This window comes from Rhineura floridana, chromosome 5, assembly GCF_030035675.1.
Source record: "Rhineura floridana isolate rRhiFlo1 chromosome 5, rRhiFlo1.hap2, whole genome shotgun sequence".
Lineage (NCBI taxonomy): Eukaryota > Metazoa > Chordata > Lepidosauria > Squamata > Rhineuridae > Rhineura > Rhineura floridana.
The window spans coordinates 175,782,266-175,806,699 of record NC_084484.1 but is presented as its reverse complement, the minus strand read 5'-3'; the positions used below and the strand labels follow the sequence as shown (position 1 = coordinate 175,806,699).

At 43.4% G+C, this 24,434-nt stretch overlaps 1 protein-coding gene across 9 annotated transcripts in view; it reads right to left on the bottom strand.

Annotated features, from left to right (window-relative positions):
- DLG2 (discs large MAGUK scaffold protein 2) overlaps nucleotides 1-24,434 on the bottom strand; it is a 1,398,326-nt gene that overhangs the window by 275,573 nt on the left and 1,098,319 nt on the right. For all 9 annotated transcript variants that reach the window (XM_061628927.1, XM_061628928.1, XM_061628929.1 and 6 more), the window contains 2 exons: nucleotides 21,821-21,889; nucleotides 15,338-15,494 (listed from right to left, as the gene is read on the bottom strand). In XM_061628927.1, coding sequence (XP_061484911.1) covers nucleotides 15,338-15,494; nucleotides 21,821-21,889 — 226 coding nt within the window. The remainder of the gene's footprint in view (nucleotides 1-15,337; nucleotides 15,495-21,820; nucleotides 21,890-24,434) is intronic.

Genomic DNA, 24,434 nt, shown 5'->3' with positions numbered 1-24,434 from the left:
CACCCTGTTCAGATCTTGTAAGTTCAGGTCTGTGGCTTCCTTCAGTCAAGTGATTACAAACTTTGGTGGCATCTCCAGTGAGTGTCGGGGGGCATGTTGGGAGGATTGGATGTACAGTTTATTTTTTGGGGGGGGGATCTATTAGAAATATAGAAAGATATTGCCGTTTTTCATTCTGAATTAGTTTAGTCTTGAATCTACTTCTATGACTATTATCTGGGTACAGTATATGATGACTTTTAGTTTGCAGTTCATTTAATCATATGCATTTGTTTGATGTAAATTGCCTCAAGACTTTCTGGGATATGACAATAAATAAAGCAACAATATATTTGGTATATGGCAGAGATGGGAAACCTATGGCTCTCCAGATTTTGCGGACTATCATTTTGACTACTGGGCATGCTGGCTGGGGGTGATGGGAGTTGGAAACTGACAACATGTGGAGGGCCACACGTTCCCATCCTTGGTGTAAGATTTTGGGTTTTTCTTAACTCCATGGCGCAGAGTGGTAAGCGGTGGTAATGCAGCTGAAGCTCTGCTCACGGCCGGAGTTCGATTCCAACGGAAGGAGGAAGTCGAATCTCCGGTAAAAGGGGTGGAGGTCCACTCAGCCTTCCATCCATCCGTGGTCAGTAAAATGAGTACCCAGCATATGCTGGAGGGTAAAGAAAGGCCGGGGAAGGAACTGGCAATCCCACCCCATATATACGGTCTGCCTAGTAAACATCGCAAGATGTCACCCTAAGAGTCGGAAACGACTCGCACTATAAGTGCGGGGACACCTTCACCTTTTTATAAAAGTAGCATTTTTTGTGACTCTGTTTATTACCGAGAATAAAACAGACATGGTGTACAGGCATCTTCAATCAGAACAGTTTCTACTGTTGAACAGACATACATAGTGCAGCTCTTGTTCAGATGTCCATTCAACCAAATGCATTTCCTTTTGTAATACCCAATCTAATACAAATCTTGTGCTGCCACCTGGTGGAGTTTGAGGGGAAATTATTAAAAATTGAAATGAAAACCTGTTTGCAGTTGGGCGCACTAAGAATGTTTTGTGTTTCCATGTTCATTCCTGTTTCAGGTGTAGCCCACCAGAAGAGCATGGGAAGGCAAAACCGGCTTGCCACACTGTTGGAGAGGGGTAAAACTGGGCCCTGAAGAGCTACTGCTTATCAGAGCAATCAAACAACTGCACAGCTAATGTGGAAGATCTAAAACACAGAGGCACAAGAGCTGGTTATATGATATCTTTGCTAATCTATCTTTTAAGAACTACAAAGTGTCTTACCTGGAGCTTAGGAAGAATGTGTTCCTTCCTCAAACAAAATGTATTGCTTTTAAGTAAATAATTCTCTGGGCCTGGGTTGTATTTAAGTATGTTATATTAGGGAAGATACCTTAAAGTTTTTAGGGATGCAATTTCTTATTACGCAAACATATAATTTGTACATAATTTTAACTCCTTGACTAAAGCAAGACCTCTCTGGGGGGAAAATAGTGACCTGAACTGTGCCACATTTCTGAAGTAAGCATATTATATTTTGATAACAGGGTTTTCCCGTTCAATGGACTAAAGTCAATTATTCAGGATTTGTAACAAACTACACTTTCCTGTTTCACCTAAACATGGAAAACTGGTTTATACAAACTATAGTTAGTTAATAAGCCATGATATCAAGCCACACTTCTGAATCTGTCTTGATATCTTGGTTAGTTGACTTAACTGCGATTTGTATAAACTACAGTATGTCATTTTCAGAGAAACTGTGGTTTGCTCAGAGCTTGGAAGTAACTAGTTAGAAGTAACTACTTACTTGTAATTCATTACTTTTTTGAGTAACGAGTGGGTAATTCCTTTACATTTTGATTGTAATAGAACTAGGAGTAATTTTACTACCTTTGTGGAGTAATTGTAACATTTCCAGAATTACTTTTGGGCATTACTTGGGGGGGAGAGCAGGGGAAGTCTTCTGCTCCTCTGATTTGTGGATGAAAATCATGTGCCTCAAACTGGGCTTCTGTGCAGTGTTGCTCTTTCCTCATGCTCTGTGGATGGGTAGGAGGCGACGAGGGAGGAGGCAGAGAGTGAGACGGGGTGGAGTGGAGAAAACTATTATTTTAAAAAAATTGATAGTGGTTTTGAAGAATGGAGTGTAGGGAAAAAGGACCCGGAGGTCAAGAACATGGATAAAGGAGAAGGAGGTAGAAGCAGAATGGAGATAAAGAACTGTGGAGGTGAAAGATGACTCGTGTGTGTGTGTGTGTGTGTGTGTGTGTGTGAGAGAGAGAGAGAGAGAGAGAGAGAGAGAGAGAGAAGAGAGAGAGAATACTGTGTTTGCACTTGGCATACAAAGTGGCCTCCACCACCCTCTCTGGTTACTGTGCTGCATTTGCAGTATTTTAACATTTTTGCATCTCAGGGGAAAATGTTTGCTTGAGTGAGTGTCCCTTTGTTGGTGGCAGGGCAGGGTCCGGGAGGTGGTTAAGTGAGAGAGATTATGCTGGCTGGCTGAGGGGGGGGGGGTTGCACTTGGTTTGACATGCAAACATCTGAGTAGTGGCCTCAGCCTCCCTCCCCACCACCCTTACCAGCGGAGAGACCACCATTGCTATCTGATGAATAAAAATAATTATTCTACTACCTTTGTATGTGTTTGTTTATTTGTAATGTTGTTTTAGACTACTTAGATGTGCAGCAGCCAAGGCCAGCACCTTCTAGACATTTTTTTAAAGTAACTGAAATGTAATTGTACATTTTACTTTGGAGGAAAAGTAAAGTAATCAGTTACTTTCAGAGCAGTTGTAATTGTAACGGCAATTACTACTTTTGGGGGGCCATGCAACTGTAACTGTAATTTATTACTTTTTTAAAGTAATCTTCCAAGCTCTGGGTTTGCTATAAGTTGCAAACAAGGGGTTTAAACTGCCTCCTCTCACATGCAAAGGCCCTGAGGAGCACATTAACCCAATGCTTGCATTCTGATCACAACAAATAACTAAACTAGCTGTTGTGTTTTTGTCCCAAAGAGCTATAGTGGCATTCTAACTAGTCATATATACGTGAAGGAACACTTCTCCCATTACCTGCTACCCAATGCTTTAAGATTTGCAGAGGAGACCTTCCTTGCTATCCCACCAATGAGTGGAGCTTATGAGGCCGTAATGCCGTTGTGGTATCCCAGCTATGGAACTGTCTTCCCCTAGTCCTATTTGGCTCCCTCCTTACTGAGTTTCAGGCATGGTATGAAACACACCAGTTATAATCAAGCCTTTAAACCAGAGTGATGCTGTTTGGTTTTCTGTTAGGATGCCTGCTGCTGTTTCGTTTAATGGTTTGGATGGTTTAATAGCAGGACTTTTAACTTGATTTTTAGTTTATATTTTAATGTTTTATTGTGTATGTTGCTGTTTTGGCTGGACAGATGTGTAAACTGCTCTGGGATCTTCACTGATTAAAAAAATCAGATAAACAAATAAACAAATAAATGAACAGACAAGAAGAACGTAAGAGCCCTGCTGGAACAGGCCAATGGCTCATCTAGTCCAACACCCTGTTCGCAGTGGCCAACCAGCTGCCAGTGGGAAGCCCACAAGCACAAGAGCACTCTCCCCTCCTGTGGCTTCCAGCAACTGGTATGCAGAGACACATTGCCTCTGACAGTGGAGGCAGAGCAAAGCTACGTGAACAAATTGCATATCAGACAGGTACCTTCCCCATTGTCTTTTTGGTGCCTCTTAAAGATGTTACTTTTTCAACAAGCCTTCTAAAACCTTTATCCCAGTTGGCATCTGTCTCAGATTTGAACTGATTTTATTTTATGTATGTGCTCTTGTCCCCCTCTAGGATGCACACCTTAACATGGGGAGGGGGTTTCAGAGTGTCAAAGAAGCTGAGAGCAATGCTGTCAGGAGTGTAGACCAAGAGGCTACACTCCTAGCAGGGGCACCCAAGGCAGAATGGTCAGAGGTGAACACCAGACTATGATGCATCCAAACTCAGAGGAAGGCGATGGTAAACCACCTCTGAATACCTCTTACCACGAAAACCCTATGAACAGAGCATCCAAAATGCAACACGAGATAGTGCTGGAAGATGAGACCCGCAGGTCAGAAGGCACTCACCAAGCTTCTGGGGAAGAACATAGGACAAGTACAAGTAGTGCTGTGACTAATGACGCATTCGGGTCAAAGCCGAAAGGAAGCCCAGAGGCTGATGCGCACAGATGCGAAAGGAGAGTCCGGAGTTGTACGACGGAACATAGCATGTGAGAAGCATGAAGCAGGGAAAGTTAGAAATTGTCAGGCAAAAACCAGAAGGGAATAGAAAACGAGGAAGACCAAACAAGTGATGGATTAATTTCATAAAGGAAACCACAGACCTGAACTTACAAGAACTGAACAGGGTGGGTTATAACAGATGCTATTGGAGGTCACTGATTCATAGGGTTGACATAAGTCGTAATCGACTTGAAGGCATATAACAACAACAAACATGCTCTTGTTATTTTAAACTTTTTTATATATTTATAGTTGCTTTTTTAAAAAAAGTTTTATATGCCGTTGTTTCGACTGTTTTTATATATGTATTAATATTTTTATTCGTTTATTCAAGACATATACTACTTAACCATTTGCATTTCTAAGCAGTGTACATAAAAATAAGCCATACATATGTAAACTCTTTAATATGTGTTATTATATTGTAAATTGCTTTGTGATGCCTCATATTATTATTAGTAGTATTATTAATGGTGAGAGGGCCCATTTGTTCATAAATTTTGGACTGAGGTGTATCAGGAGATTGTTGAGGTTATTAACACCCCTATTCAAATGACTCCACAATTATCACTGCTAAACATGCTAAATGATCAGGCAGCAAATATTCATTCAAAAGAATTATTAACATGGCTGCTGGCAGCTGCTTAAATTTCCATTGCTCAAAAATGGAAGGCACTACACAATTTATAATTGTCTTTATGGTATAAGAATGTCTGGAATCTGGCCATATCTGAGAAAATAACACATAACTTGGTAATTTGTGCTTGTTTATTTTGTCCTTAACAAGACTTTCCACCAGTTTTTCCTGGACAGACATGAAGCTAACCAGTCTATTATTTCTGGGATCCCTCCTGGACCCCTTTTTAAAGACTGATGTTACATTAGCCACATTCCAGTCCTCAGTTAGGCAGGTAGAACTGAGGGACAAGTTAAAAATGACTGCAAATGATCTGCAAAAACTTTCCTCTTTCAACAAGCCTTCTGTGGAGACTTTTATCATAGCCAGCGTCTGCATTTATTTGAAATTGTTTTTATATTTGCAGTTATTTCAGCTGTCTCTGTATATGCAGTTGTTTTGTGTATGTTTTTAACTGTATTATGAAATAGCTTTGAGATGCTTCATAGAATGCAATAAATATTAACATTAATATTAAATAGCTGATGACTAGAGGGTCACAACAATGCATCTCTGTCAGCTATTTGAGTTCTTTCCACATCTCAAACATTTCCATATGCAACTCTAACCTCTCTTGCTGAAATCCAGCCACCCCTGGCCTTGCTTCAGAAAACTGCTTAGTGATAATTGTCTTGGAAAAGGCTTGCACAGCTAAATGTGAGCTTTTGCTTGGGATGGATATGGAAGAATGCATTTATTAGTGTTATTTCAGCTTGATTAACTCAAATTGTGCTCCGTTCCAAAACTGCTGGAGGAAATACATGAAGCCTAATTGGACGATTGCTTCTATTCCATTTGACTGATGAAACACAAAGCAAAGGGGTTTTTTTGCATGCCAAGACAATGCCAAACAGCTTAATTTGTCTTGCAGAAAACATGGCTGCAAAATGAACTAAAATACCTTGGCCCTGAACCAGAAGTAATTGTAAGCAACAATGACTCTGCACTTCAAGACTGTGGTTGTGGTCCAGACTTAATGAATGCCAGAGAGCTTCCACTTGGGTTTGTTATCTCTGATGTTGATGATGTAGGACAGAAATCAGGTTCTTCAGGCACATAATGTAGCCACATGCCCAGTTGTAAGCCCCCTTTGGAGTAAAATCTTGGTAATCATAATTTAGTCCTGGAAACCTCACTAGTTCAGCAATATGTATGTTTTGCTGAATTGAAAAATGGAAATGGACTGCCTACTACTAGGCCATGAATTATGGTTTATATCCAATGTTGTGCTAAGTAACCCTCCCATCAGCACAAGGATTTACACTCACACAACAAGGCCTTCCCCCCTCCTCCTGCCTTCCCCAAATCTGTTCTGGAAGGTTGGGGGAACCCTTAAAACAGATTGAGGGGGCGCATAGGGGGAGGAGAGGGGGAAAGTCCTGTTGTGCAAGTGTAAATCCTTGTGCTGATGGGATGGCTATTTTGCACTACATTGGATACAAACCTAAGCATCATGTATGCACAAGGCTGAGCCAAAAACACGGCATTTCAACAATTTCATACGGATTAACAATTTGCATTCCCTGTCCTTCTCTGCACTGGTAATGGATAGATGTGAGTGCAAAGAAAAGACATATGATAACATTTGATCAGCTTTTCTCAAGACATATGCATATAGTCAGCAGCCCAGTACAGCTATATTTCCAGTTTATAGGGTCAAAACACTTTAACCCTACCCTATTTTAACTTCCCTATTTAATGTTTTGTTTGAAGAGTACTTCATTTGTGTTGTTAAATATATATATATATATAACTTTTAAAAAAGAGAAGACTGTGGTCAGGGTGCAAATTCCCATTGGCATCTTAATGTGGATGGAAACATGCATCTCCCACACAGACTATATAGTGCAAATGGGGAAATAGCCAGATGCCTCACTTGCACATGCTTTGAAGAAATTCAGTGGGATGTATTTTTGCAACCAAACTGCATAAACGGTTCCCGAACCAGCAAGTTAATCCATATGCAGAGGTTGCTTGATATGATTTGCTTCTTGTTTCAACAGCCTCAGGGTCAAATCTAATGAATATTTTTAGAACAATTTCTCATTGTTGCATAACATTTATTATATCCTTCAGAGTAGTGCCTTGTTTAAATATTGCTCCCTTATACTCAAAATGAATACAGAGGACAGGGTAACTAGGGGCTATTTAACATAGGAAGCAGCCTTATGCTGACTCAGCCCATCGGTCCATCTATCTCAGTATTGTCTATATAGACTGCACTTCTTCAGGATTTCAGACAGGGATCTCTCCTAGCCATACCTGGAGATGCTAGGGGTTGAACCAGGGACTTTCTGCATGCAAAGCAGATGTTCTACCACTCAGCAGTGCTGCTTCTCAACAAGAATGATGTACAGCACAACCATCTAAAAGCCAACTCCAATCTCTTCAGTACAGGCCTCTTTGCCACTGATGTGATGGCTAGGAACACAATTCCTGAAACTGACCTTCACTGGACAACCCCAACATGACTCTAAACATCAGAGGAATAAAACTATAGAAGGTACTTTGGAGGTCATCGAGTCAAACATCCTGAGCAAAGTATGATCTACAATACAGGATGTAATTATAGTATCCTTGCCAAATGGATATCCAGTCTCTGCTTAAATTCCTGCGGTGAAGGAGAGGCCACCATCGCCTGAGGATGTCTGTTCCACTGTCAAGCAGTTTTTACGATTAAAGACACACCATTTCAGCATTAGTAGTAAGTAACATATCTTACCATTAAAGTCAGTGGAGTCTGGTGGCTCCAACGTCAGTAGGGCAGTGAATCCGCTGAGCACCGTGGAAGCTCCTAGGAAGTTTGGACTAAACCCTGATTGGATTCACTGCCCCACTGACAGCCTCCATTGGTAAAGTACAGCAGGTGTGGAGAACCTTTGGTTCCCCAGATGTTCCCTGGTGTTATGAGGGTACCTATATAAAGATAATAATGCTTGGAAAAACAGCAGAGAGTAGAAAAAGAGGAAGGCCAAACAAGAGATGGATTGATTCCACCAAGGAAGCCACAGACCTGAACTTACAAGATCTGAACAGGGTGGTTCATGACAGATGCTCCTGGAGGTCACTGATTCATAGGGTTGCCATAAGTCGTAATTGACTTGGAGGCACATAACAACAACAACATATATTTTGGGGTTCTCATAGCTTGGTTCATGGCAATGGATCTTGACATGAGCATCTGAATTGAAATGGACTCTGGGAGAAGCAGTCCTTTCTGTGAACCCTGAAGTTTTGTATGTTGTGAGAATCAGAAAAGACACCCTGACTCAAGAGGTAATAAACCCAATTCCTAAGTGCTAACAGGAAAGGGCTCCAGGCAAACAACAGTGCCATCCCAACAGAGGTCATGAGATCCTTTGACTCCCTAAGGGATAAGGGATCAATCACCCCAAAACAGGAATTTGCACTACATATTTTACAGGAGACAGGAATCTTATCAGGAAACACATCTGACAAGAGCCAGACCCTCAGTTGAAACTCCAAAATTTTCCATTGTTCTTCACTTGTCATGTCAGCAGTGTTCAGAAAACCTTTAGCGTGGTGGCACCGACCCACTGGAATTCCTTCCCCTGAAATACTAGACAGGTGCCATCTCTGTTGTTTTTTTGGGCTATTGAAGACCTATCTGGACCGGGATAGCCTGACCACTGTTGTCCCTTCCAGTTTACATGTTAATGTAATTCAGAAAAGCATTTAAGATCAGGGTTTTGTGGGATTAGATAGCACCTTCCTGGGGCTCCCATGATTTCTGATACTTCACATAGCTCTCTAGTAAACATCACACTGCTACCCAGGATGCCCAAACCAAGGAAAGGGTGAGAAACTTTTGCTATCTAGCTGTAGGTCACACTAAGGGCAGAGCTTGACACACGGGCTAGGTACAGAGGTCTTATTCCTAACTCTGAGTCCTAATATTCTCCAGGAAAGGTATCCATCTAACTCTAACTTTCTTGAATGCAAGTTTATGTCTTTTCAAGCCTGGAGGTGCTTAGCATATGCTTCTCTCTTAATCTTTCTTAGCTCTAGGAACTGGATGCTTGGTGTTAGCAACCACTGCCTATAATCTCAGCTGTCGTTTCTGTGTACATTTTTCCCTGTTTCCTCTCCTAATAAACAAAGCGTAATTTTACCTTTTGTGTGCTTTATTGGGTGTTTTTAGAATACAGAACAAAGAGAAATGTGTGGTTTTAATTCCAGAAAAAAGGTCCCACTGTGCTGTTGGGATGTATTTTGTACTAGTTTTAGGGTTGCCAGGCTCAGGGCCTGAGAATGATTCTGTATCTTTAAGAGAAGAGAAAATTCAGCCAAGTGCAGGTTTTCGTGCAACCCTGTAATGGGAAAAAACACAAGGTGGAATTCTCTCTTCCCCCCGCACAACTTTTAAAGATACAGAAGACCTCTTGGAGGCTGGGCCTGGCAACCAAGAGGTCTTGTGTATCTTTAAAAGTTGTGCAGCGGGAAGGGAGAATTCCACCTTGTGGTTTTTCCCATTACAGGTTTGCAAGAACACTTGGCTGAACTTTCTCTTCTCTTAAAGATACAGGATGAGTCTCAGGCCCTGAGCCTGGCAACCCTATCCTAGGTGGATATTCACGCATTTTGGGATGCACATGTACACGTGTCACACAGGTGGGGAACTGTTAGCCCTCCAGATGTTGCTGAATGACAGCTCCCATCACCTCTAGCCTTTGGCCACGCAACATCCAGAGGGCTACAAGTTCCCCATTCCATAAGATAGTTGTCCTGTCCTGCCTACATACCTTCGGTCTGTGAGAAGGAGCCGTTAAGCATTATCAGCTCTGAGGCTTTTCTATGGTCATCCCATGTGTCTGGAACTCCCTCTCTACAAGTTTTCAGCAGAGCTCCAATTCCAGCTTTTGAGAATTTAGCAAAGTTTTATCAGGATAGCGCTGACCTGGTTCAGTTTTGGGGGCACGCTAAAGAGAGTCAGGAGAGCCAGTGTGGTGTAGTGGTTAAGGTGTTGGACTACGACCTGGGAGACCAGGGTTCGAATCCGCACATAGCCATGAAGCTCACTGGGTGACCCTGGGCCAGTCACTGCCTCTCAGCCTCATGAAAACCCAATTCAAAGGTTCGCCAGAACTAGTCGGAATCGAACGCAGTACATTTACATTAGAGAGAGTCAGAAATTGGGAACCAGCTCTGGGAACACAGCATTCAAAACATATACATAGGGTTTGGATTTGTTAGGCACTGGGGAACATTTTGGGACAAGCCGGGCCTGTACAAAAGGGACGGGCTCCACTTGAACCAGAATGGAACCAGACTGCTGGCACTTAAAATTAAAAAGGTGGCAGAGCAGCTTTTAAACTGACTGAGGGGGGAAACCCGACAGGAGCTGAGGAAGGTCTGGTTCGGAATAAACCTCCCCCCTGGGATAAAAACCAAAGAAATGATGAAATTTTAAAAGGGGTAGGCCTAGAAGTAGGCATTTTGAGAGCAGGGGCACAGGATATAAATTCAGAAGAGCAAAATTACCACAGGCCTAACCACAAGTGCCAAAGACACTTGAAGAGAGACACTGCTTACAAGTGCCTGTACGCTAATGCTAGGAGCCTGCGAACCAAGATGGGAGAACTGGAGTGCTTGGTCTTAGAGGAGAGCATTGATATAGTGAGCATAACGGAGACCTGGTGGAATGGAGAAAACCAGTGGGATACGGTTATCCCTGGATATAAACTATATCGGAAGGACAGGGAAGGACGTATTGGTGGCGGAGTCGCTCTATACGTGAAAGAAGGCATTGAATCCAGCAAGCTCGAAACCCCAAAAGAGGCAGACTCCTCCACAGAATCGTTGTGGGTGGTGATACCATGCCCCAGGAGGGACTTAATACTGGGAACAATCTATCGTCCCCCTGATCAAAATGCTCAGGGAGACCTGGAGATGAGATATAAAATTGAGGAAGCATCCAAACTAGGAAATGTGGTAGTAATGGGTGACTTCAACTACCCGGACATAGACTGGCTGCATATGTGTTCCAGTCATGACAAAGAAGCAAAGTTTCTAGATATTCTAAATGACTATTCCCTAGACCAGTTGGTCATGGAACCGACCAGAGGGACGGCAACCCTGGACTTAATCCTCAGTGGGGACCGGGACCTGGTGCGAGATGTAAGTGTTGTTGAACCGATTGGGAGCAGTGACCACAGTGCTATTAAATTAAACATACATGTAACTGGCCAATTGCCAAGAAAATCCAACACGGTCACATTTGACTTCAAAAGAGGAAACTTCACAAAAATGAGGGGATTGGTAAAAAGAAAGCTGAAAAACAAAGTCCAGAGGGTCACATCACTCGAAAATGCTTGGAAGTTGTTTAAAAACACTATATTAGAAGCTCAACTGGAGTGCATACCGCAGATCAGAAAAGGTACCGCCAGGGCCAAGAAGATGCCAGCATGGTTAACGAGCAAAGTCAAGGAAGCTCTTAGAGGCAAAAAGTCTTCCTTCAAAAAATGGAAGTCTTGTCCGAATGAAGAAAATAAAAAAGAACACAAACTCTGGCAAAAGAAATGCAAGAAGACAATAAGGGATGCTAAAAAAGAATTTGAGGAGCACATTGCTAAGAACATAAAAACCAACAACAAAAAATTCTATAAATACATTCAAAGCAGGAGACCATCTAGGGAGACAATTGGACCCTTGGATGATAAGGGAGTCAAAGGTGTACTAAAGAACGATAAGGAGATTGCAGAGAAGCTAAATGAATTCTTTGCATCTGTCTTCACAGTGGAAGATATAGGGCAGATCCCTGAACCTGAACTAACATTTGCAGGAAGGGATTCTGAGGAACTGAGACAAATAGTGGTAACGAGAGAGGAAGTTCTAGGCTTAATGGACAATATAAAAACTGACAAATCACCGGGCCCGGATGGCATCCACCCGAGAGTTCTCAAAGAACTCAAATGTGAAATTGTTGATCTGCTAACTAAAATATGTAACTTGTCCCTTGGGTCCTCCTCCATGCCTGAGGACTGGAAAGTGGCAAATGTAACGCCAATCTTCAAAAAGGGTTCCAGAGGGGATCCCGGAAATTACAGGCCAGTTAGCTTAACTTCTGTCCCTGGAAAACTGGTAGAAAGTATGATTAAAGCTAGATTAACTAAGCACATAGAAGAACAAGCCTTGCTGAAGCAGAGCCAGCATGGCTTCTGCAAGGGAAAGTCCTGTCTCAGTAACCTATTAGAATTCTTTGAGAGTGTCAACAAGCATATAGATAGAGGTGATCCAGTGGACATAGTGTACTTAGACTCTCAAAAAGCGTTTGACAAGGTACCTCACCAAAGGCTTCTGAGGAAGCTTAGCAGTCATGGAATAAGAGGAGAGGTCCTCTTGTGGATAAGGAATTGGTTAAGAAGCAGAAAGCAGAGAGTAGGAATAAACGGACAGTTCTCCCAATGGAGGGCTGTAGAAAGTGGAGTCCCTCAAGGATCGGTATTGGGACCTGTACTTTTCAACTTGTTCATTAATGACCTAGAATTAGGAGTGAGCAGTGAAGTGGCCAAGTTTGCTGATGACACTAAATTGTTCAGGGTTGTTAAAACAAAAAGGGATTGCGAAGAGCTCCAAAAAGACCTCTCCAAACTGAGTGAATGGGCAGAAAAATGGCAAATGCAATTCAATATAAACAAGTGTAAAATTATGCATATTGGAGCAAAAAATCTTAATTTCACATATACGCTCATGGGGTCTGAACTGGCAGTGACCGACCAGGAGAGAGACCTTGGGGTTGTAGTGGACAGCACGATGAAAATGTCGACCCAGTGTGTGGCAGCTGTGAAAAAGGCAAATTCCATGCTAGCGATAATTAGGAAAGGTATTGAAAATAAAACAGCTGATATCATAATGCCGTTGTATAAATCTATGGTGCGGCCGCATTTGGAATACTGTGTACAGTTCTGGTCGCCTCATCTCAAAAAGGATATTATAGAGTTGGAAAAGGTTCAGAAAAGGGCAACCAGAATGATCAAGGGGATGGAGCGACTCCCTTACGAGGAAAGGTTGCAGCATTTGGGGCTTTTTAGTTTAGAGAAAAGGCGGGTCAGAGGAGACATGATAGAAGTGTATAAAATTATGCATGGCATTGAGAAAGTGGATAGAGAAAAGTTCTTCTCCCTCTCTCATAATACTAGAACTCGTGGACATTCAAAGAAGCTGAATGTTGGAAGATTCAGGACAGACAAAAGGAAGTACTTCTTTACTCAGCGCATAGTTAAACTATGGAATTTGCTCCCACAAGATGCAGTAATGGCCACCAGCTTGGATGGCTTTAAAAGAAGATTAGACAAATTCATGGAGGACAGGGCTATCAATGGCTACTAGCCATGATGGCTGTGCTCTGCCACCCTAGTCAGAGGCAGCATGCTTCTGAAAACCAGTTGCCAGAAGCCTCAGGAGGGGAGAGTGTTCTTGCACTCGGGTCCTGCTTGCGGGCTTCCCCCAGGCACCTGGTTGGCCACTGTGAGAACAGGATGCTGGACTAGATGGGCCACTGGCCTGAACCAGCAGGCTCTTCTTATGTTCTTATGTTCTTATACTCAATTAACTGTGTAGATCCCTTAGACATGGAAACATTATTTCTTAATTCCACACTACTGGTGCATAAATAAAAGGGCAATTATGGTAATGTCACATGCACTAAATGCACAAAATGTAGCTAAAAGCTTACAAAGCTTCTTTTTTCTAATCCATTGCAAATTAGAAAAATGAATTGCAGAGCTGCCAGCCAATTCATAATGAACACACAGATAACAAGCCTGACACAGCTCATCTAAAAGCATGCCTGGGATGCATGCCATGCTGATTCACAGCCAGTAGATGGCGGACTTGGTCTTTATTTGCAGAATTGTGCCAAAACCCTTAAAACCATACAGAAGAGTTCTCTGCTCCTTAGGAAAAAAGGAGAGCAGAATTTCAACCCAGGTTCTCTCTTGCAATGCACTGTTTCAGATTCTGGGGTCTGTCCTCCATCAAACAATGTGTGTGACCCAGATTTGCTTCTCAGTCCCATCATGAAGCTCATGGAAAAGTATGGTAGAACTGAACAAGATCAGCAAGGATTCCTCTCCACTGCCCCCCTCCGTGTATCTGGCTTGAAGGGCTGTAGCTCAGTGGCAGAGCACCTGCTTTGCATGCAGAAGGTCCCAGGTTCAATCCCCGGCATCTCCCGGTAGGACTGGTGAAAAACTCCAGTCTGAACCCCGGGACAGTCGCTGCCTTTCCCTTTACTAATACTGAGCTAGATGGACTAGTGGTCTGACCCAATATAAGGCAGCTTCCTATGATCCTGGGATCCTAAAGGACAGGATAGCAATATGTCTCATCCTGCAGAGTCCACAAAGACACTCTGCTTACTCTCTTCCCAGGATGGTCCCTTGCTAGCTCAGCATGGTCTGCACTGACAGGCAGTAGCTCTCTGGGGTCTCTGCCTGAGGTCTTTCCTGGTCCTGCCTGGAGACACCGAGGATTGAACGTGGGGCCCTCTGCATTCAAAGCATGTGCTATACCCCTGAGCTAAGGCTGGCCGATAAGGGAGGCTACTGTTCCTGAACCATTGCTACCAGTCCACCGTTGCAACGCAAGACTCCTCTGGGTTAGGGGTGGAGAACTCTGGCCTGCGGGCAATTTGGCCTCCCCATTGGGGCTGTCAGGCCACTTCAGCCAAGCCACGTCCACCTGCTCTGCATCTGATGTCATATACGATGCCAGAACAGGTGATCATCCACATGTTAAACTTGGCCTGCAAGCGGCAGGAGCAGGGTGTAGTCATCTGGGACTCTTAGACCCCTTACCTTTTTGGGAGCAGGGTCCCTATATCTCCAGCATCCTGTGAGCCAATCAGCATAAAAGGGGTGTGTGTTAGCCACTGAGAAAAGTCTTCTAACATGCTTCCTTGTCCTTTCCTGGTGACTGGAGCCAATCAGAGTGAAAGGAGGTGAGTCAGCCACGGAGAAGACTCTTCTCAATAGCGAACACACTCCCCTTTCATGCTTATTGGCTCCTAGGGACATCTGTGGTTGTGGGAGAAGGCAATAACAAGGATTTCATTCTCAATCCAGCAGCGGAAAGGGAGGGGCGTGGCTGTGACTCTCATGAGGGGACCCTGCGCTTCTGAATTTGCCACTACACTACTAGGAAGAAGTGTGTGTGTGTGGGTTGAAATAACAATCTGGCCCGGTTGTGCTCTTGGTTAATAAGACCCCAACATACTGAAAAACTTCAGTTAACGGTGGGGAAAACCCCCGGAAAGCGACCAAAGAAACCAAAACACCCGCTCCTCATAGCATATGTCAAAGTTGTTTTTTTGCTTTAACTGAAAAAGGAAATGTGTGTGTAGGAAATACTTACAGATAAAATTTGGTCTCCTCTCTGAAGCTCCCCACTGAGGTCAGCTGGTCCACCTGCTAAGATGAAGGATACAAAAATGCCTTCGCCATCTTCTCCTCCTACAATGTTAAAACCAAGCCCCGTCGAGCCCTTGTGCAGAACAACTTTTCGAGGTTCTCTGTGGAAACAAAAGAACATGCCTTATCCAGTTAAGAGCCCTGGACTATATGATGGAGCAGTTCCCTTCCCTTTTCTTCCATAACCGTATCAGTTAGTCCAGTGGGATATTTCCCTTTTTGTCAACATGTGCAAGCTCATTTAAACAGCTGTTAATGAGATCCTTTCTCTTAATTCCACTCTATAAAACTTGGCAGCACCTTGTCAAACGGTGCATCAGTTGGCTGCAGTGCATTCTCCTGTTATCTGGGGCCCAGTTCTTGAGCAAAGGAGCAGAAGTTAATATGTGTCTATGTGCCAAGCCACTACACAATGGTATGGTTCAGGTGTAATGCCAAACACAGCATGGTTAACGAGCAAAGTCAAGGAAGCTCTCAGAGGAAAAAGTCTTCCTTCAAAAAATGGAGGTCTTGTCCAAATGAAGAAAATAAAAAAGAACACAAACTCTGGCAAAAGAAATGCAAGAAGACAATAAGGGATGCTCAAAAAGAATTTGAGGAGCACATTGCTAAGAACATAAAAACCAACAACAAAAAATTCTAGAAATACATTCAAAGCAGGAGACCATCTAGGGAGACAATTGGACCCTTGGATGATAAGGGAGTCAAAGGTGTACTAAAGAACGATAAGGAGATTGCAGAGAAGCTAAATGAATTCTTTGCATCTGTCTTCACAGTGGAAGATATAGGGCAGATCCCTGAACCTGAACTAACATTTGCAGGAAGGGATTCTGAGGAACTGAGACAAATAGTGGTAACGGGAGAGGAAGTTCTAGGCTTAATGGACAATATAAAAACTGACAAATCACCGGGCCCGGATGGCATCCACCCGAGAGTTCTCAAAGAACTCAAAGGTGAAATTGCTGATCTGCTAACTAAAATATGTAACTTGTCCCTTGGGTCCTCCTCCGTGCCTGAGGACTGGAAAGTGGCAAATGTAACGCCAATCTTCAAAAAGGGATCCAGAGGGGATCCTGGAAATTACAAGCCAGTTAGCTTAACTTCTGTCCCTGGAAAACTGGTAGAAAGTATTATTAAAGCTAAATTAACTAAGCACATAGAAGAACAAGCCTTGCTGAAGCAGAGCCAGCATGGCTTCTGCAAGGGAAAGTCCTGTCTCAGTAACCTATTAGAATTCTTTGAGAGTGTCAACAAGCATATAGATAGAGGTGATCCAGTGGACATAGTGTACTTAGACTTTCAAAAAGCGTTTGACAAGGTACCTCACCAAAGGCTTCTGAGGAAGCTTAGCAGTCATGGAATAAGAGGAGAGGTCCTCTTGTGGATAAGAAATTGGTTAAGAAACAGAAAGCAGAGAGTAGGAATAAACGGACAGTTCTCCCAATGGAGGGCTGTAGAAAGTGGAGTCCCTCAAGGATCGGTATTGGGACCTGTACTTTTCAACTTGTTCATTAATGACCTAGAATTAGGAGTGAGCAGTCAAGTGGCCAAGTTTGCTGATGACACTAAATTGTTCAGGGTTGTTAAAACAAAAAGGGATTGCGAAGAGCTCCAAAAAGACCTCTCCAAACTGAGTGAATGGGCAGAAAAATGGCAAATGCAATTCAATATAAACAAGTGTAAAATTATGCATATTGGAGCAAAAAATCTTAATTTCACATATACGCTCATGGGGTCTGAACTGGCGGTGACCGACCAGGAGAGAGACCTCGGGGTTGTAGTGGACAGCACGATGAAAATGTCGACCCAGTGTGTGGCAGCTGTGAAAAAGGCAAATTCCATGCTAGCGATAATTAGGAAAGGTATTGAAAATAAAACAGCCGATATCATAATGCCGTTGTATAAATCTATGGTGCGGCCGCATTTGGAATACTGTGTACAGTTCTGGTCGCCTCATCTCAAAAAGGATATTATAGAGTTGGAAAAGGTTCAGAAGAGGGCAACCAGAATGATCAAGGGGATGGAGCGACTCCCTTACGAGGAAAGGTTGCAGCATTTGGGGCTTTTTAGTTTAGAGAAAAGGCGGGTCAGAGGAGACATGATAGAAGTGTATAAAATTATGCATGGCATTGAGAAAGTGGATAGAGAAAAGTTCTTCTCCCTCTCTCATAATACAAGAACTCGTGGACATTCAAAGAAGCTGAATGTTGGAAGATTCAGGACAGACAAAAGGAAGTACTTCTTTACTCAGCGCATAGTTAAACTATGGAATTTGCTCCCACAAGATGCAGTAATGGCCACCAGCTTGGATGGCTTTAAAAGAAGATTAGACAAATTCATGGAGGACACGGCTATCAATGGCTACTAGCCATGATGGCTGTGCTCTGCAACCCTAGTCAGAGGCAGCATGCTTCTGAAAACCAGTTGCTGGAAGCCTCAGGAGGGGAGAGTGTTCTTGCACTCGGGTCCTGCTTGCGGGCTTCCCCCAGGCACCTGGTTGGCCACTGTGAGAACAGGATGCTGGACTAGATGGGCCGCTGGCCTGATCCAGCAGGCTCTTCTTATGTTCTTATGTTCTTAACACTGGTCTGTGATGCTTTATTATTTATTTAAAACATTTATACACCACTTACTCATTTTCTTTTTTAAGCAGTGTACATAAAAACAAACCTTTAGATTCCAAACATGATTTGTATTTCAGATGGACAGGCTAACCATGGTTTGTACAGTTTCCCCCTTTCCCTACCTTCTCTGAACATCCCCAGAAGCTGTCCCAAAAAGTAACCTTTGAGGGTGGGATGACATCTCAAACCATGGCTTGTGTCTTGTAATAATGCCAAACTACAATTTGCCTAGACTGTGACTTACAAATCATATCTTCAGATCCATGTTTGGGGGCTATTCACAAACTATGTTTTGTCAAGATTATATTGTTTCAGACATCACAACAAAGCATGGTTTGGCCTTATGTCTGAACTTTCAAGTCCTCATACCCAACTCATTTTCACTTTTTTTAAAAACAAAACTCTTGCATGTAGTAAACTAGCTCATCAGGAGTGAGGTTAAGCATAGCCCTATCCAAGATGTACCACTTTACAAGATGCAGGGGGGGGTTATGTATTTATTAACATGGGAAACATGAAAAATATGACATCAGTCTGAAGTGCTACAGTCCATAATTCTACCTCCTCAGACTACGGCTTCATTTTGAGCATATCAGAAACAGAGGATGCAGCTAAAATTCTGCTATGCTAGTTTTCTTGTTATGCAAAGGAGAAATGTTAAAAAAAAGAGAAGGAAACATCATATTCCTCACTTGCAATTTGAAGTGACACAGTATCTCTATCAATTCCAAACTACCATTCAATCCTTTACTTTATTTAATAGAACAGATTATTATATCGTACCAGTAGATGGCGCTGGTAGTTTAGCTGCTGAGTAGGCATACTCCCTAAAGATCTTGCCCTTCCACAGTTAAACACTTCCCAGCCCCCCTTTAAACTCTATTTTTATTTGTCCCCACACTTGGGGGAATTTTGGAGCAATGAAGACAATTTCCTTCTGAAGCTGCTGTGGAGCATCTTGGAGTTGCATAGTGAGGAAAGTAGGGATAACTGTTATCATCTAAGACAGGAAGGGAGTAAAACATGTCACCACAAAGGGAACAATCCATGGGGAGGTTCTCCTGAGCAAGATCCATCGATACAATGCCAGGAATTTCAATGGGGGTTTCACTGGAGAAGTTCCCAATGGAAGAAGGGCGGTCACTCAGTGGAAGAACACCTGCTTTGAATGCAAAAGGTCCCTGTTTCAATCCCCAACAATCCAGGTAGGATTGAGAGAGACCCCTGTATGGAACCCAGGAAAGCTGCTGCCAGTCAGTGTAGACAGTATTGGGCTAGATAGACTAAGTGTAAGGCAGCATCTGCTGTTCCTATGACTGGGTGGCCAAAGGAGAGCTGAAAAGAGTGAGAAGAAATTCCTGCTGAGCAGACTTCCAGGTGTTTTGGATGACAACTCTCCTGCTGGGAGGAAGGGAGGGATATAAATAAAATAACAGAAAGACAGACAGACAGACAGATAGATAGATCATCCCTGACTATTGGCCATGCTGTTGGGAGTTGTAGTCCAAAACATTCGAAGGGTACCCAATTGGGGAAGGTTGCTGCAGAGACCGTGTACTCAGCGGAGGCTGGTCCATTAGGGCAAATGGTACACTGCCCCATCAAAGTCAGTCTGCCCTTGGTGGCCAACCTCCACCTTCTTCCTTACAGCCAGTCCAGCGGGTGGCAGTTTCCTCCTCTTTAGTTTCAGTGTTGCTTTTGCAAAACTCAACAGGGAGGAGGGCAGGGACAAAGCTAGGATGAGTTAGCTCTGCCTGGAATTGCCTCTGGCGCCACCTACTGTTGGCCTCCCTGCCTCCTGCCCTATCCATCCCAATGGGCACCAGCCACTACTGCATGTACTTTGATCAAGGTGGATTTATAAAAGCCTGTGTTGGATTATCAACACAGAGGAGTTGAATGGGAAGCAGCTTTACTAAGTGGGGCACATTACATTTCTATGTTTTCTAAACCATTTTTTTCTCCCCAGCAGTGCAATTTTTCCATGCATGATAACTCCAAGTAGGAATGAAGAGTTGCATCTGGATGAGCAAAATCTAAGATGAAGTCCATCTTTAGGAATTTTGCGTGACATCGACGCTAGGATAGCACAGCGGCTAAGGGCCAAGCAGATGTGGCGCAGGAGATTATCCATGCTTAGCATTTTTATTTTTGATAATTAGCTGCTCTGCGTTGAAGATCCTGAAAGGATGTTTCCCCAGTGTACATCCTTTCTCCAGCTGTGCACATTGGTTTATTTGCCAAATGGATATCTTGCCTTTTCAAAGTTAGAGGGTTTGGAGGTGGGGGGGGGCTTCCAAGTAGAATAAAAATGTGATTTAGAGTAATCAGAACAAAACACATAAAACCACAGCAACAAAAAATGGCAAAGATGGGGGGGGGAGGCAAATAGATTTGGATCTTGTCTTTTTTCCCCTACCTCCATGGAGCTAATATCAATTCTGGGGAGGGAAGAACATGAGAGGTGAGGGTCACACTCTCTCTCCCAGAGCACCACATTTCCAGTCTTTAAAGTCACCCCATAAGGCCGCTAATGAGCAAAAATGCCCACAGTTGAGCCTCATTGTCTTGTCTGGTTCAACACTAAGAGATGAGTGGAAACTGGTGGCTCTGATGCAAGTGGGGCAGTGAATCTGCTCCGGGTTTTAGTTTGAACTTTCCAGGAGCTGTCCAAGGTGCTGATACCCAGTACCAAAATAGGTTTGGCACCTTGGACAGCTCCTTCAAAGTTCGGACTAAAACCTGGAGCGGATTCACAGCCCCACTGACATCGGAGCCCAAGGTCTCATTTTCAAAGCTGCATGCACGAAGTTCTGCTTATGCAACAGGACTTCCCCTTCCTCTCCCCTCCCTGAGCACCCTCAAAATCTGCTCCACAGGGTCCTCCAACCCTCTGAAATAGATTTTGAGGGGTGCATGGAGGGCTGTATGAGACAGCTGGGGAAAGGTTCATTGGGCGAGATGCTTATTGTGCGAGCAGAACAGCAGTGCTGGATACAACCCTGAGTTGTATTATGTCTCTGGTTCAAGTTTCACCTCAGCCATAAATTCACTATGTGACCTTCATCTTAGCCTCAGCCCCCAGTCCCAGCATTTGTAAAGTGGAGATTATTGTTGTTGACTTCATTTATTTAAAACACGTTCACACAACCACGTTCACACCCTGCCACTGAGCTGTGATCCTTCCCCATATCAGCTGCCCCTTTCTAAAGGCTTAGAGTTTTTTTCCTGTTTTCTGACCCTCTCAGCAGCTTCTTTTGTCCTTTTTTAAAAAGAGGATTTTCTTCTTGCTGATTATGGGATCAGGGTAACCTGAGATCACATTGTCAGCATGATGTCATGTTGCCACATAACCAATCAGGATCTGTATATGTGACAACAATACAAAGTCAAGTCACAGCGAAGGCAGTGTTTACTGCCCTCACTCTGAATGGACAGTTGTTGTATTTTACCCCATTTCATAGAACCTACGGTTACCAGAATTGGGAGTGTGCATTTTGCAGGGAGTTTTCATGAAAAACACTGCCTGGTTTTTCCTGAGCCTTATGCAAACATGAAAACCGCTCAGAGAATGGGTGGAAGATGCATCTACTTCTGACTCTAAGCAGGTCTGGAACTGTCAGCTGCCTACACAGGAGACTCCCTGAGTAATCACATATGGGCTGTTCCAAACACTTCAGAGGAGGCATGCAGATACAAATGATGTGCTGCCGCCAATATGTGTACACACTCAAACCTTTGCTTATGAATCAATAAAACTTGTAAGAAATGTAAAGTAATCATGTTCTAAGCAAAAGTCTTACCCTTCTAAAGAAATGCTCCGTTGTATGCTCACTGTGGGTGGCCGGGTTATTGTACTGTGCTGGGAATGACTGTATGGGCAGGAAAGAAAGAAAGAATCAATAAAAACACTTTTGCTCACAAAACCTCTTTGTCTTATTGCAACAAGCTCTGGACTATCTCAAATACCAAGCTCAGGACTATCCAAAGTATCACATAGACCTGGGCTCCAAAGAAGTACCATGGATGCATGAGGGGCAATTGTATATACAGGTAGATCCTCATTTGAGGTTTTCACCACAGCAGTTCCCACTGATGAAGTAACACGCCATTCCTGAAGCTAAACGGTTTGGGAAGGGGGCAAAGCTCACTGGTATAGCATGTGGGGAAGGGGTGCAACTCAACAGCAGAGCATCTGCTTTGCGTGTAGAAGGTCCCTGGTTCAATATGTGGCATCTGCAGGTACAGCTGGGAGAGAACCTTGTTTGAAGCCCTGGAGAGCCGCTGCCAGTCAGTGTAGACCACACTGAGCGAGATGGACCAATGGCCTGACTCAGTATAAAACAGCTTCCTATGTTCCTATGCGCAGCATCCAGACAGTTCCAGGTTCACCCAGTCCCAGTTATCTCCAGTTCAAAGGACCAGACATCAGATGATGGGGAATGCCCTCTGCATGGGACCCAGGAGAGCTGTAGCTAGCTGACAATTTTAGACTAGATTCAGAGTTTGACCTGGTGTAAAGCAACTTCCCATTTCTTATCAGCAAGTTGTTTCTCAGACAGTGGGAATTGCTGCAGCAAAAATGGTAAAATCAAGATCTGACTTACTCACATTTGTGTGCATGCCCTTCATTGGGATTCTGGCCATTTAAGTTACCACAAGTCATGCTTAGGCAATCTCCTTCTTCTTCACAGCCCAGTCCAGTTATCTGGTCTGCTGGCAAGTTACGGGCATTGATTACGGTGCATGGCTTGTTCTACCAATACAAAATCTCCATCTCTGATGGTGGTCGGTGCCTTCAGGAGCTGGCCCAAACAGCCAATTCCGCCCAACATTGCTGGATGGCCCTGCTAATGCCTGTAGCAGCCACAGCTGCAAAACATGGAGAATTCACATGGAGCTGTGAGCCTTCTGACGGCCCTGTATGCTCCCTGATGGGACCCACTGGCTCTACCAGTGTTGTGGCAAGGAGAGGGTTAGCCAGAGGACACTACCAAGTTGTATATAACTCTGCACAATCATCCGGGGAATGGATGGAATCTCAATGCTCTCCAAAGTATTCCTTAGGTTGAAGATAATGGGCCAAGCTCCTCCTGCCATCAGAGTCTCACAGACTTTTGGACCACAGCTGGTCACTCCAGCATGGATCCCCGAAAGTATGTACAGGGGCTCCTTTGTACATCAGTCACCACATTTCATTCCGGTGAGGGAAGTAGAGATGGAGCTGCATATTCCATTGAATGGAATGGGACAGGGAGAGGAGTTCTGTGTCTGTATCGGGGGGCCCACACCCACTCCTTGGCTAGGGAAAATGCACTTGAGATTGAGTAGTTTAGAAACAGAACAACGCAGAACCAACTAGCATGATGCAAAATGAAAATGGTTGGCCTCCCCCCCCCTCAACAGTACAGATGACTTTGACAAGTTAATTGAATGAAACAGAAAATGTTAAGTCAGCCAATAAGAAAGAGCTGGAGGTTAACACAGATACTTTGACACAATGCAAGTCAAACAGAGTTGAGTTCCGGAACTCCTGGGAAAACTGGCTATGTCTGTCAGATGTCTTGTCAATGTTTTGGAAAAGGAATCCCTTACGGACCCATTTGCCACCTGGGAAGGTAGAAATAAAGGCTACCGGTCGCTTCTTTTGAGAGAGAAAAAGGAAATACGCTGGAGAATGTGAACTCCCACAATTTTCTGGGTTAATGAGGCTCCAAATAGATTTTTTTATGGGAAGCAATTAACATGGAGTTCTAAACTTCCACTATATTCTGCTGGACTTCCAGAAGTAAGTTTTACATCATGTAAAAGATCAAATAAAATGTGGAAATTATCAGGTAAGGAAAAGTTGGGAAACAGGAATAAACTGCCGTCTGAATGCACCCTATGTCGGTTTCAATTACTCCCAGTTTCTCATTTTTCCAATCTTAAATTCAGTTCTCCACATTTTTAAGATCAGTTTGTATTTTTTTTAAAAAAAGTTCTTCATGAATATTCATCAAAATGTTAGTATGATTTTCTCCTAATATATAGATATTTGTATCCAGTTTCGCAAAGCGATTTCCCCTAATATAATGCATTTTTGCATTTTATTATGACTAATACATGCATTTTAATGCACACTTTACCTTACAATATGCATTTTTTTTGTACACATTAGTTGGCTAGAGAACGGCTTTGCAAAATTCGGAGAGGTGCAAATTTTGGTTCACCTATTGTTTCGGAAAGTGCAGATTAGGTAGGTTTGCCTTTAAATGTGAACTGAATCAACTTTCTCCCTCATCCGTATCAACGTTTTAAAACAAATGTGGTTGTTTTGGAATCGTCAGAACAAAGGCTTCACACATGCAAACCTGCCTGTAACTGAATGCACCCAAAGGCTCCTTCTGTTGGTTACAGAGGTGATACCACCCTAGT